Below are 13,936 nucleotides of genomic sequence, written 5' to 3' on the forward strand. Positions count from 1 at the left end.
TTTTATAACATAATACTTTTAAATTATATATTTTGCATCTATTTACTTTCATTTGGAGACAAATATATTTTATCCAGCATTCATGGGATGTTCAGTTGAGTGAAATGCAAACACCTGTCATCCCTCACTGCCATTTCAATTATCTGGCTGTTTCGTATAGATGTCACATAACTGCATTTGCTGTTGGTAGAAATTTGTTGTTTCACTTTAAAGCTGCAGTAGAGGAAAATAAATTATTAGCAAATATGTTGGTGATACTAGAAACACCATCATAATTTCTGATACTGTTGCCCATCCATCAACGAAACACCTTTTCGATAACTGGCTGCAACCACTTAGGATCCACACAAAGGACTACCTTTTAGAGATAGAAGGGCCTGTTATTGAAGTTATTTGAAGTACCCATCTAATCTTCAGCATTCTACTGTAGCACCACATTTCAAAGATTTTTCTTCTCTGACTGTTTTTCGTGTACATTTCACTTCCATACAAGGTTACGTCCCATACACATCCATCAGAAAAGACTTTATAATATTTAAATGTATATTTTTAATATTTGAATTTATATTCAGTGTTAGCAATTTTTTCCTTTTAAGGAACACTGTTCCTGCTATTGCTGCTCTGCATTTTATACCTTCTCTCCACTTTGTAGGTTATCTTGGCACCCAAATACCAAAACCTGTTGAATGCTTGTAGTGTTCCATCATGGTCACCAGAATAAAAATGACTGCATTCCATTTCCCTTGTCTTATATTTGTTGTAGTTCAACTTATAATCTCTTTTCAATATGTTATCCATTTTGTTCAAGTGACATTCCAAATCCTTTTGTCACTTACAAAATAACAGTGTCCTTGCCAGACCAAGAAGTTTTTATTTCTTCTCTGTCAATTTTAACCCATTATCTCCTTACTTTTTGTTACAGCTCACTCAGTACACAGATTAAATAACATCAGGGAGAGGCTACAGCCCTGTCTCACTCCCTTTTCAACTGCTGTTTCCCTTCCATGTCCTTTGTCGTTTATAAATGCAGTCTGGTTTTTGTTTAAATTGTAGATAACTTTTTGCTCTTTCTATTTTATCCCTGATACCTTCTAAACTGTCTTCCTGTTAACATTGTCAAAAGCTTTCACCAAATCTACAGATTTGATGAACGTAAAAAGTATTTTTATGAGGAGCGTTCCGCAGCTTCAATGTATTTAAAAAGTCTTTGTATTTCTTCAAAAACTGCTGTATTTTTTACTTTACTTATCAAAAACAGTTTCGATCACATATTAGTCTTCAGTTGACTCACATTAGTATAGACAGATTATACCAAACAGGTTGTGATTATTATAAATACTTGCAAGTTTTACCTTTGCAAAAAAAGTTTATCAGACAAGATCCTTGGAGTCAACAATATAAAAATCATAGTGTTCTAAAAAATGTCTTTGTCTTAACACGACTGCTTGCATTCGACACTACAGCTACCAAGTGAGCATTGACACTGCTCTCTTGCAACAATCCTAGAGGCTGGATCAGTTAATGTCTGTATTCAGTTTAAGGTTGCATGTAAATCATATGAAATTCATAAGTTCAAACATACCATGGACCCATACCAACACAAAGTGTTTTCACACAGTTACTGATATCCAAACCTAAATGCAAACTGAAAGAATAAGGCAAATAGTTTCCAACAAGAAAATAATTTTGTATCCACATGGCCAGAGGAAATGCATCTGACACAAATATAAATAACAAATGGTTTGTTCATCTTTGGCTTGTTGACATATTATACATTCCCAAGGCTTACACAATGTGTGACAAGTAACTAATAATGTAGGATAGATTCGTTTAAGATAATAATAAACACCGATACAACAACTGTAATGCTATGTAATATGAAGTCCGTAGTTCCTTTGTGTAATCTCACTAGTTCTGTGACAAGGTTTTACCACTATAACACTGTTGCCATGTACATAGTAATGTAGGTGTAATGATGAAGGTAAATGGTGGTAGTTCATTTGATTGAATCAGTGCATCAGTCTGTAAAGGTGCCAAAGCATAACATTATTCCAGGCATCTCTCACACAGGCATTGCTGACTTGCATAACAGCAAGAGCAGTCCAATTCATTATCTAAGAGTCTGTAAATATTGTGGAATCATCTAGAGAAGTGTGGGTTAAAAATCAGTTGCCTAGCTGGTCTTTTGTGATCATTTGGTTAAAGATGCTGTTTTCACCTTGCTGGCTGTGCCCTCACTGTATGTGTCTGTAATTAATGACACTTGTGTTCCATGTCTTCCATCGATACACCGATGAGGTCTGAAGCTCTCTGCTGCCTTGATTTGGAAAATAGGGCCAAAACCAGTAGGGCCAATGTGGGGGAGGATGGTGAGGTGGCAAAGGCAGTTAAAGTAATCAAGTTTTGCTGAAACATTTTTTTAAACCATTGACAGATGGCACTGAAATCGAGAAAAATTGAAATTGGTGAAGAACTCTGATTTATTTAGAATGATCTGAGCACCAATTCTTTCATTACGCCAAATTAAGCTATTGTTTTTTACAAAATGTATCCTACCTGCCACAGTTTTTGATGGAGGGTGGCAGTATGGTATTAAAATCTCGTTAGGGAACTTCACAATTGCATTACTCACCTGACTGTGGCGCTACTGTAGCCAAACTGCTAATTGTGGCTCAGTATAAAGGTCGGTGTAGTGTGATCAGATGTCACTTCACTTTCAGATTGTGAACCGTAAACATCAACTGACGAAAGTAAATAATTCTTTAGCGAAACATGGCTCACTATCCTCCTACAGCGATTGTTGATATGATGTTAAGTTTAGGTGAATGCCATAACAATTACGCTGTGGCTGTGCAATTGTGTGCGGATCGTTTCCTAAACAGACGACATCCAAGCGAAAGCATTATTCAAAATTGCACTCAATGAGCTCAAAATGGATACGTATCTGCCTCGTCATTGCAAATACAATGAAAATGATGCTTGTGCCCTTACCGTTCTCACATATGTTCAACTGGATCCCGAACTTAGCAGTCCTGTGATTCAGAGACAAACTGGAATACCTGAATCAACTGGTTTGAGGATTTTTAAGTCACATAAATATCATGCGTATCATATCACACTTACACAGGCATTAACGCCGAAAAGATATGCAAATACACGTGCATTTGGAAATGATATGAGGTGACAATGATATTTTTTTAGATATGTTATGTTCATCGATGAAGCCACATCCAAAAACAATGGCAAATTAAATCATCATGATTATCATTATTGGCCCCCTGTCAACCTGTTGACTATCAATACAAATGGTCGTTAACAGTCTGGTGTGGAATTTTAAATGGTTTCTTGATAGGACCGTATTTTTTTGTAACCAAAATGTTACTGGGGAATCTTATTTACAACTTCTCCACAGTGATTTGTTGAAGTTAATGGAAGATGTTGATTTAGAAACTAGGCAACGAATGTGGTTCCAACAGGATGGAGCAGCTCCCCATTATGCTAAAAATGTGCAGAACATTTTTAATTTACGGTACCCTGGTCGGTGGATAGGACGCAGCGGACCAATTCAGTGGCCTCCACATTCACCAGAACTAACATCTCCTGATTATTTCTTGTTGGGTTATTTAAAAAAATATTGTTTATAAAAGACAGCCCTCAACCCGAAACGATATGGAGCAACGCATTTGAAGAGCGTGTGCAGCCATACCACGGGATGTGCTGCTCAAAATTGTGGACAACTTTCGCAGACGATTGACTATATGCATTGAAGCAAATGGGGAGAATTTTGAACAATCTCTTCATGGCTAATTTAATTAATTAAGCACCCCAAATTGTGAGAGGCAAGGGGCTCACTTTAATGAAGCACTCCATGGGAACATCATTCTACTACATCTATGTCGTCGTTCCTGGGTTACGCTAAAAGTGGGATACGGTATATTTTGTACAAAAATAGTTTAATTTGACATAATCAAAGTATTGGTGCGCATTTTTTATCGATTTGATGCGTCCTTTTCAAATCATTCTAAATAAATCGGAGTTCTTCACCAATTTTAATTTTTCTTGATTTCAGCTCCATCTGTCAATGGTTTTGAAAAAAATGTTTCAGACAAAACTTAATTACTTTTTTATGGAGAATCCAAATCTGCAATAAAAAATGGGGTTTTCCATTTCAGATTTAAAAGTTGCCCCCTGCCCCACCCAAGGGTGCGGGGGCCGGGGTTCTCGTGTAGTATCAGTTGATGTCCCCCTTTCAGTTTACGGACTTGTCTTACCCACTATTTTTACCAGATGTATAGTTTTCGAGATAATCTCATCTGAAACTTCAGATGGACCACCCTGTATGTCACTCGCAAGAGCATGAAGCAGTATGAAGATGACATGAAATGTCGTGTGATGAGGGCCTCCCGTCGGGTAGACCGTTCATCTGGCTGGTGCAAGTCTTTCGATTTGACGCCACTTCGGCGACTTGCGCGTCGATGGGGATGAAATGATGATGATTAGGACAACACAACACCCAGTCCCTGAGCGGAGAAAATCTCCGACCCAGCCGGGAATTGAACCCAGTATGAAGATAAATCTCTTTAAACTGAATGCTATGTAAATGAGGAAAATGGGAGACAATGATCAAATTACAGTGTAAAGATGTACAATGTGCAGATTAAGATCATTAGTTTCAGTTGTTTACTAAATTATATTAAAGCTGTTGTAGTTTTTGTTTAGTTATGTCATGTTCCATAGATTATTTTACCGATTATTTTATCGATATGATGTGGAACAAGTCAGATTGCAAGATATATACATGAATAGTGCTAATATTAATATTACTGAAATTTTTTGTTCTAGATATGCAACTACATTTAGAGGTACAATTTTTTCCCCCATTGCTGAAACAGAAACTCATCCATGAAGTAGGAGTTGTCCAAAAGAAATGATTTTAAGCTAGATGTAAAACTTGATCTGCTACCTGCCAGACACTTTATGTTGTTTGGCAAAAATGATCAAAGATCTTTGTTGCTGAATAATGTACCCCTTTTTGAGCAACTGACAGCTTCAATAGCGGATAGGAAAGGTCATTTTCCCTCTAGTGTTGTATGTATGAACATCACTGTTCTTTGCAAATTGAGATGGATTACTTGTAACGAATTTCATTAGTGAATATATGTGCTCTGATGGTGCAGTTAAAAATCTTAACTCCTTGAAAAGGTGCCTACAAGACGCAAGTCTTCACTCAGCAATGTCTCCAATTCTGCATATTTGAAAACATTCTCTCTTCCACAACTATGCCAGTCTACGACATTAAAATCACAATTCTTGGGGTGTTGAAATCACTCACTACACTTTCTTTCACTAATAGCGTCCTTACCATATGTACTTGAGAGCATGTGATTGAGACTCAGCTGCTGTTGTCTTCATATTGAAACAAAACAGTAATACCTCCTGCAAATGAAGAGAATTAGGCTCGTAAACAGACATTTTCAATCAAGAAAAAACCTTGTGATGCAGACAAAAATTGATTAATGTTTGAATGCGTTTATGTTGACCAAGATCCAAGTTAACTGCCTGACGTCTGCGATCTGTTTCTTCCGACCGCTACTTACCGTTGTCACCACCCATCGGCAAACGGCAGAAGAAAAGTTTTACACTTTGTATATGCTTCACTAGTGGCACTTCTGTTTGCTCTAAACCACTTACAGCAGAAGGAATAAATCCAAAATTTATGCACGAAGGCTTCCTTGAAATTTGAGCATATTAATTCTTGAGCTAGTCCAATTGAAGTTGCTTCAAGAAACTGGCTCTCAAAACCATGAATCTGAAAGTAAAGACATTTCACTGACACATGGATGAATATTCATGCTGGTTTTTTTTTTTTAATTTTGTTTTGCTTTAGGGTGCAAAAAAACAGTTGTTTTAAACACCCGAATCAAAACTATCAAACATGAAATACGAGAGAAGAGTTAAACAACTATACGCCAGTCCCAGTTGAAATAAGAGAAGATAGCTAAAAACAGGCACTTGCAGAAAGGGTTAAAAAAGACACCGTACAGAAATGGAGGTCCAAAATTAAAAATTAAGTGGTTTTCACTATATTGCTTTGGCGGGTAAAAAATAAAACGCAGTCGACAGCCCGTGTGTCATTTGCTAAAACAGCCAATAACTCAGATGGGAAATCCAAGCAGGAACGTAAACGATTAAAGACATGGGCATTCCATCAGGAAGTGGCAGACAGTTAAAACTTGGATGCAGTGTGTATGAAGTGGTGAGGTAGTGCCACCTATCAAATGAAGGTGGCTAAAATGGAAGTACCCAATATGCAGCCTAGTTAAAATGACATCTTCCCAGCAGATGTGGCTGCATGATGAAGATAACCTGCAGCAATTTCTTGACTACCTTAACAGTGTATTTGAATTACTGGTTGAATCAATGATGATTTTCACAACATTGAAGTTGTAGGAGTAACAACTGCGAGCATCAATCCAGAACTCCCATCTTGTCAAAGTGGGAGATGGAGTTAAGGAATGTCTGCAACTAATAACTGTAATTCTGCAGTGTGACAGGGCTTTCAAAAATACCTTTTTGATATACCCAACCAGTTTTCCAGCATCACTGAATTTGCTGTGAATCACTTTTGCTACTATGTGTAAGATGTGAGCTAAACTAGTCACATGCAAAGTTTTACTGTATAGTGAACTGGCAGTTTTCACCATGTAAGGTGCTGCACCCATTATGAAGAGTAGCTTAATGCTTTCAGGCCATAAGGAATGCAGGCTTTCTCGGCAAATTTTGGTGATGAAGTCATCTCGGATTATCAGCCAAGTCAAGACGCCATTCTGTGGCAACGTTTCAAGAAGTTTCCAGTTTGTCATCTTCAAGTGAAGTGTCAAGTTTGTTCCAGTTTGTATCTTTCTAGGCACTTGACTTCAGGCTCCTATGACTCATCTGCAATGGCTGAGCCAGTCATGTACCTCCGTAAAGAGGGTGGGGGGGGGGGGGGGGGTTCATGGATGGTGGTGAGGGGACTACTGGAGTGTTGGAAGGTCCTGGTATCTCTTCCTGCTTCTGCCTGTCTGTTCCATCCACTGATTTCACCTTGTTCACATCATAGTACTACTGATATGTGGATGACACATTCATGGTGTGGCCGCATGATGAAGAAAACCTGCAGGAATTTCTTTCTTAACTTAACAGCATACAAGAGAACATAAATTCACCATGTAATTAGAAGAAAGTGGATGTCTGCCTTTCCTTGATATTCTGATAAGGAAAAAAACTTGATGTCATGCTGGGATATTCTGTCTATAGAAAACAGACATGAAGGGAGCTGTTCGTAAACACCAATAGCTGCCACCATCCAGCGCAACGCAACTGTGTGCTCACCACCCTTGTGCTATGGCACAAGCCATGTGTGACAGGGAGAGTCTACACACCAGGTTGCAGCATGAGGGAAACCTTTTGCAAGAATGGCTACTCAGAGACAAAGATAAAATGAACTCTCCAGCCAAGCAAGAAGAAGAAAGTAGATGATCCAGAAGAAGATGTAAAGTGTCTGGTGTTCCTTCTATATGCTGGGATGCCCACAGCCAAGATTGCCAAGATATTGGAGAACAACATTAAAACCATTTTCCACTCATCGACTAAAACTGTAAAACATACTTGGCTCAATGACAGACGAAGTAGGACTATGGACACCTGGAGTCCACAGTATCAGTTGTGAATGTGGCAAGCAACATAACGGTCAGTTGCAACAGTGCATTTCACTGCAGTGATCAGAACATATGATATCTGTTCATCTCAGTCAAATGGACAAATCTAAAATGGCAGATCACAGTGTCAATGAAGGTGGAAAAGTTTACATTTTCTAAATGTTCTCAGTTCATAATAAACTTTTCACCTGGACTGTCTTCTTCCAAAGTCCCCACGATGACATTTGCCATATTTCTTCCCATAGGGTCAGTTGATAGCCATATTTTTTTATTTGCAACCCATTGTCTGATTTGTTTGCATTGTGCTTTCTTAAAGTGGAAGAATTAGGAAGACATTTGGCTTTCAATTTTTCTAAGAATTTGTGAAATTTTGGATGGTTCAGTTTACTTAAGGGAATATCAGCATGAAGTTCTTAACAGGATGGTGAATAAAATTGGTGGGATTCTCCTACAAGCATTTGCTGCAGTATTTTTCCATTTTCAATCTGTTGTATTCCATATTTTGTGTTTTCCACGTCCGATAAACTGTGAATGTTAAATGCCTTCCCCACAATTAGTATTGTATCTCGTTTACAGTACAATATTTTGCCATCAGTCAAAAATACTTTCTCAGCTTATTGAGGCACAAATTGGTGTCATTTTATGTGAATACTGTCACTTTAGACATTTTTTTCTGAACTATACTGCATGTTCCAACTTCAACAAGACTGAATAACACAATGAGACACTTGTCTACAGTCCAGAGTCCAAAATGCTTTAAATAACTACCTGCTCATAGACTAACAATAGGCTACACAAAATTGCTGTTGCATAAGGGTGAATTCCACATTGTGAATTAAAATGAAATAAGGGAGGAAGGTAGATATTTGACATTTTCCAAGAAACAAACTGAGATGCACAGTTCTGAGCAATGTAAGATGGAAGAAAGAAATTGCATGAGAAAAATTCTTTACTTCTTGAAAGAGAAAAAATATACAAATATAACCATTTACTCACTAAAATATGCTCCACCAGGGAGGAACATCCAGATTTGCATAAATGTAAGTACCAAAAAGTATATGCCATATCACAAAAATCCTAGGCCTATATATTCTAAAGGAGTTTTGCATATTCCAGCCTTAGAGGATAATGCACCAATTTCTTGAAATAATATCTCAGTTTTCGTTACTTATGTCACTCCCAAGCAAGCCTGACAGTATTTACCAGAAATTATCATACAATTCTTATCACATTTCCATTGTCCTTGTGTGTCCTCAAACTTTTTGTATGTAACTGGAACATAATAACATTTTTGCAGGAGTAACAAAGATGATGAAATGTCATATAATTGAGGAACAGTTTCTTAACATAAATTGTCTTATAGTCACTGTGTAATCTATAAAGAATGGACTTAATATGTTTATTTCATTCATATTTCCTTCTCACTCATAACAAAGAAGATAGAAATTTACTGAAGTTGAAAGACTGTTTTGAGGTGGCCCATAATATTGGCTTCACCTTGAAAAATGTAACATATGTAAGTTAGCAGTATTAATCTTTTCTTTTAATTTTAGGCTCTTATCAACTCTGTTCCCTGAAGCAAAATGTTTGTATGATGCCAGCTGGACAAACAAACTGTATTGGATGCGTGCATCTCAGGTGTTTGTTGACCAAAGGCTGAAAGGACAAACTTCAATGGAAATCCTCAGAGACCCAGACCTTGTTGCAAGTGTTCTTCGTAACTCTCCTCCAAAGTAATTTGATGCACATTGTAGGAATTTGCGTGAAGATGCAATTCCTTTTACTTATTAATTGGTTCAAATATACATATGTACCTGTAATTAACTGTAGCAATACTTTTGTTTTCATGACATGAAACTGCATAAAAGAATGTCTACTGCAATGCCAAAAACTTAACGTCGTTGTTGATGTCTGTGTGTAGTTGCTCACTTAACAATTGTGATAATATCTCAGTACAAATATTAAGTCATTGTTGATGATATAGTATATAATGTTAACGGCAATAAAGAAGTGGTGCTGACCATTTTATTTAGGTGTAGAAATGCAGAAAAAAATCTGCTGATACTTCAGTAAAGTGAATTTCATTTTTATGAGTTTATATTTAAGAATTTATAGAAATATTTGTACATAAATTTATCTTTCAATTACGTATTTTTAGAAGTTATTATTTATTGATTCTAGTTTTTACTAGTTCTGCTGTTATTACTAATAACAAATTTGTTGTCAGATATTTTTAATGTGATGTTATAAAGTATTGGCAACAGTTTTGAGTAATAGTTTGTTGTTTGTCAACAACTGATTATCTTCTGATGATGTGCATTTCTTCAAAGGTCTTAATTACTGGTTAACTATATCATTTTAATTGATTATTTCAAAGAGATAGAAAGTCTGGGCAATAGATACCATTCCCAGTACTACCAACAGGACCACGTTATATAGAACTAGCTAGCTTCCAAAATAATAGTTTCATTCCACATCAGTGGGAGGGAAGATTGAAATATGTTCAGATAACTTGAAAACTGGGTTGTGTGAGGTGGGAGGAGGAAGGTATGGAGACAAGTCACTCGTACCTTAGGTTGACATATACAGGCAAAGTGGAGGAAAGAAAATTCAGTATAAAGAGTTAGGTGACAAAGAAAGCACTGCCTAAAATTCAGTTCACAGGAAGAGAAAATGAAAACAGAAAGAATAATTTAATTAAAGAAGAGAAATGGAAAAGGAGAAACTAATGTAACAAATGAAGGTGCATCAGGCCTTTTTGGGAGTATTTATTAAGTTGGCCAGAGGAAAAATGTTTGTCTGGGATTTTAACAATTTTTAAATTGAATTTTTACTTTTATATAACTGAGTATTTCTTACCATAAGAAATTTGGAATTTTTGTTGTATGGTCTTTCTGACAGGTATCAACAATACAATTAAACTGTTTGGACAGTTGGATGATGAATGTAGGCTGCTGTATGGTACCAAAATCTGAACACTAGCATGTTGTATCCAATATCATACTTGTGCAATTCTCTGCTCAGAGTATACCATAATTTAAGAATTAAGTGCCAGCTTTTCCTGTAAAACACTTATTAGGCTTTTGAATATTAATGTGCCAACCTCACTACTAGAAGTTTATATTGTTGAATTATTACTCATTCCTATTGTATCTACTGGATGTTGTCTGCACTCAAAGCACCAATGTTTTTATATAAAAATTATGCACATATGTTTACATAGATGTAATTGCTCGCCAACAGCCTAAGAATCAGTATGTGATATAAAGACTTCAGGACAAGAAATATAATATTCGCAAATGATATTGTCTCAGTTTATTTTTAGTGACATTTATATAAATTTTTGTAAATTTTATTTACATTCCCTCTGCAAACATGCCTTCACCCTAGTCAGATTACGCTCCCATATTTTATTTACTCAGGCTTGTCTGACATTTGGCATTACCCCCAAAGGCCTCACACTTAAAGTTCCCACCTCTGGCTGCAATCCTTCTTTCCATCAGTCCTTATACCAGTTCCAAACTGCACAATCCATAGCCCTCACCCGCCTAATCCTTCACCTATACATCGACTCGGCTAATGAACACACCCATCAACTCCTATCCCAAATCAAAGTCCTCAATCTTTCCTCTCCCACATCCACGCCGGCTGTTCATAGCATCCTCCTACAGGCCAACTGCAAACTAGAACAGCATGCCACCCTCCACCTCAAAAAACTATCCAATCTCCTGGTTTCCCACCTCCGGAAAGGCAACTCACTCACCCTCCACAACCTTTCCAACAAACCTCAACCTCCTCTTATTGCACACAGACCCAGTCTCTCCCATCTACTCAATCTCCCACTTACAGCTCCACTCCCCCCAACACCACAAAATTCTAGTCAACACAATCTGGAACCACAACACCCCAATTCAGTAGTTAACCTTTCCTCCAAACCTCTCTCCCAATCCGAAACCTCTGTCCTAACCAAAGGCCTCACCTTCAGCCCCACTCCCAGGTTCAACCAAACTGCCCTTGTCAAAGATTTACTGTCCTACACTCATAGTCTCTGCTGGAAATATCACTTTGCCACGAAGAAAAATAATCCTGATCCCACTCCTAATGATCCAACTTCCCAAGACACTATCCAAATTGAACCCAGCCTGGAACAGTACCGTCCTACATCACAGCGGGACCCACCTCCTCTTCCTCAAAATCACCCTCTCCAAACCTTCCAGGAATTTCTCACTTCCAGCCTTGCCTCTCAATCTTTCTTGAAAAACCTTAATCCTACTCCCAACATCACCACAGCCGAAGCCCAGGCTATCCGTGATCTGAAAGCTGACCGATCCTCATCATTCTTCCGGCTGACAAGGGTTCCACGACCGTGGTACTTGGTCGTCGGGAGTATGTGGCTGAGGGACTGCGTCAGCTTTCAAACAACTCTACATACAAAGTTTGCCAAGGTAATCCCATTCCTGATGTCCAGGCGGAGCTTCAAGGAATCCTCAGAACCTTAGGCCCCCTACAAAACCTTTCACCTGACTCCATCAAACTCCTGACCCCACCGACACCTCACACTCCTACCTTCTACCTAATTCCTAAAATTCACAAACCCAAACATCCCGACCGCCCCTTTGTAGCTAGTTACCAAGCCCCCACAGAACGTATCTCTGCCTACGTAGATCAACACCTTCAACCCATTACATGCAGTCTCCCATCCTTCATCAAAGACAGCAACCACTTTTTCGGATGCCTGGAATCCTTACCCAGTGTGTTACCCTCAGAAACCATCCTTGTAACCATTGATGCCACTTCCCTATACACAAATATCCCGCACGTCCAGGGCCTTGCTGCAATGGAGCACTTCCTTTCACGCCGATCACCAGCCACCCTACCTAAAACCTCTTTCCTCGTCACCTTAGCCAGCTTCATCCTGACCCACAACTTCTTCATTTTTGAAGGCCAGACATACCAAAAATTAAAGGGAACAGCCATGGGCACCAGGATGGCCCCCTCGTATGCCAACCTATTTATGGGTCGCTTAGAGGAAGCCTTCTTGGTTACCCAAGCCTGCCAACCCAAAGTTTGGTACAGATTTATTGACGACATCTTCATGATCTGGACTCACAGTGAAGAACAACTCCTGAATTTCCTCTCCAACCTCAACTCCTTTGGTTCCATCAGATTCACCTGGTCCTACTCCAAATCCCATGCCACTTTCCTTGACGTTGACCTCCATCTGTCCAATGGCCAGCTTCACACATCTGTCCACATCAAACCCACCAACAAGCAACAGTACCTCTATTATGACAGCTGCCACCCATTCCATATCAAACGGTCCCTTCCCTACAGCCTAGGCCTTCGTGGCAAACGAATCTGCTCCAGTCCTGAATCCCTGGACCATTACACCAACAACCTGAAAACAGCTTTCGCATCCCGGAACTACCCTCCCGAACTGGTACAGAAGTAAATAACCAGAGCCACTTCCTCATCCCCTCAAACCCAGAACCTCTCGCAGAAGAACCCCAAAAGTGCCCCACTTGTGACAGGATACTTCCCGGGACTGGATCAGACTCTGAATGTGGCTCTCCAGCAGGGATACGGCTTCCTGAAATCCTGCCCCGAAATGAGATCCATCCTTCATGAAATCCTCCCCACTCCACCAAGAGTGTCTTTCCGCCGTCCACCTAACCTTTGTAACCTCTTGGTTCATCCCTATGAAATCCCCAAACCACCTTCCCTACCCTCTGGCTCCTACCCTTGTAACCGCCCCAGGTGTAAAACCTGTCCTATGCACTCTCCGACCACCACCTACTCCAGTCCTGTAACCCGGAAGGTGTACACGATCAAAGGAAGAACCACGTGTGAAAGCACCCACGTGATTTACCAACTGACCTGCCTACACTGTGACGCTTTCTATGTGGGAATGACCAGCCACAAACTGTCCATTCGCATGAACGGACACAGGCAGACAGTGTTTGTTGGTAATGAGGATCACCCTGTGGCTAAACATGCCTTGGTGCACGGCCAGCACATCTTGGTACAGTGTTACACCGTCTGGGTTCTCTGGATACTTCCCACCAACACCAACCTATCCGAACTCCAGAGATGGGAACTTTCCCTTCAATATATCCTCTCTTCTCGATATCCGCCAGGTCTCAACCTCCGCTAATTTCAAGTTGCCGCCGCTCATACCTCACCTGTGTTTCAACAACTTCTTTGCCTCTGTACTTCCGCCTCGACTGACATCTCTG

At 39.2% G+C, this 13,936-nt stretch overlaps 1 protein-coding gene across 1 annotated transcript in view; it reads left to right on the forward strand.

The window, feature by feature from the left end:
• LOC126279039 (cGMP-dependent 3',5'-cyclic phosphodiesterase-like) overlaps positions 1 to 11,003 on the forward strand; it is a 227,079-nt gene extending 216,076 nt beyond the window's left edge. Inside the window, exon 14 of the mRNA XM_049979443.1 lies at positions 9,254 to 11,003. Coding sequence (XP_049835400.1) covers positions 9,254 to 9,437 — 184 coding nt within the window. The 3' untranslated portion in view covers positions 9,438 to 11,003. The remainder of the gene's footprint in view (positions 1 to 9,253) is intronic.
• Positions 11,004 to 13,936: the final 2,933 nt, after the last annotated feature.

The sequence above is a fragment of the Schistocerca gregaria genome, chromosome 6 (genome assembly GCF_023897955.1).
Source record: "Schistocerca gregaria isolate iqSchGreg1 chromosome 6, iqSchGreg1.2, whole genome shotgun sequence".
In the NCBI taxonomy this organism is placed as follows: Eukaryota; Metazoa; Arthropoda; class Insecta; order Orthoptera; family Acrididae; genus Schistocerca; species Schistocerca gregaria.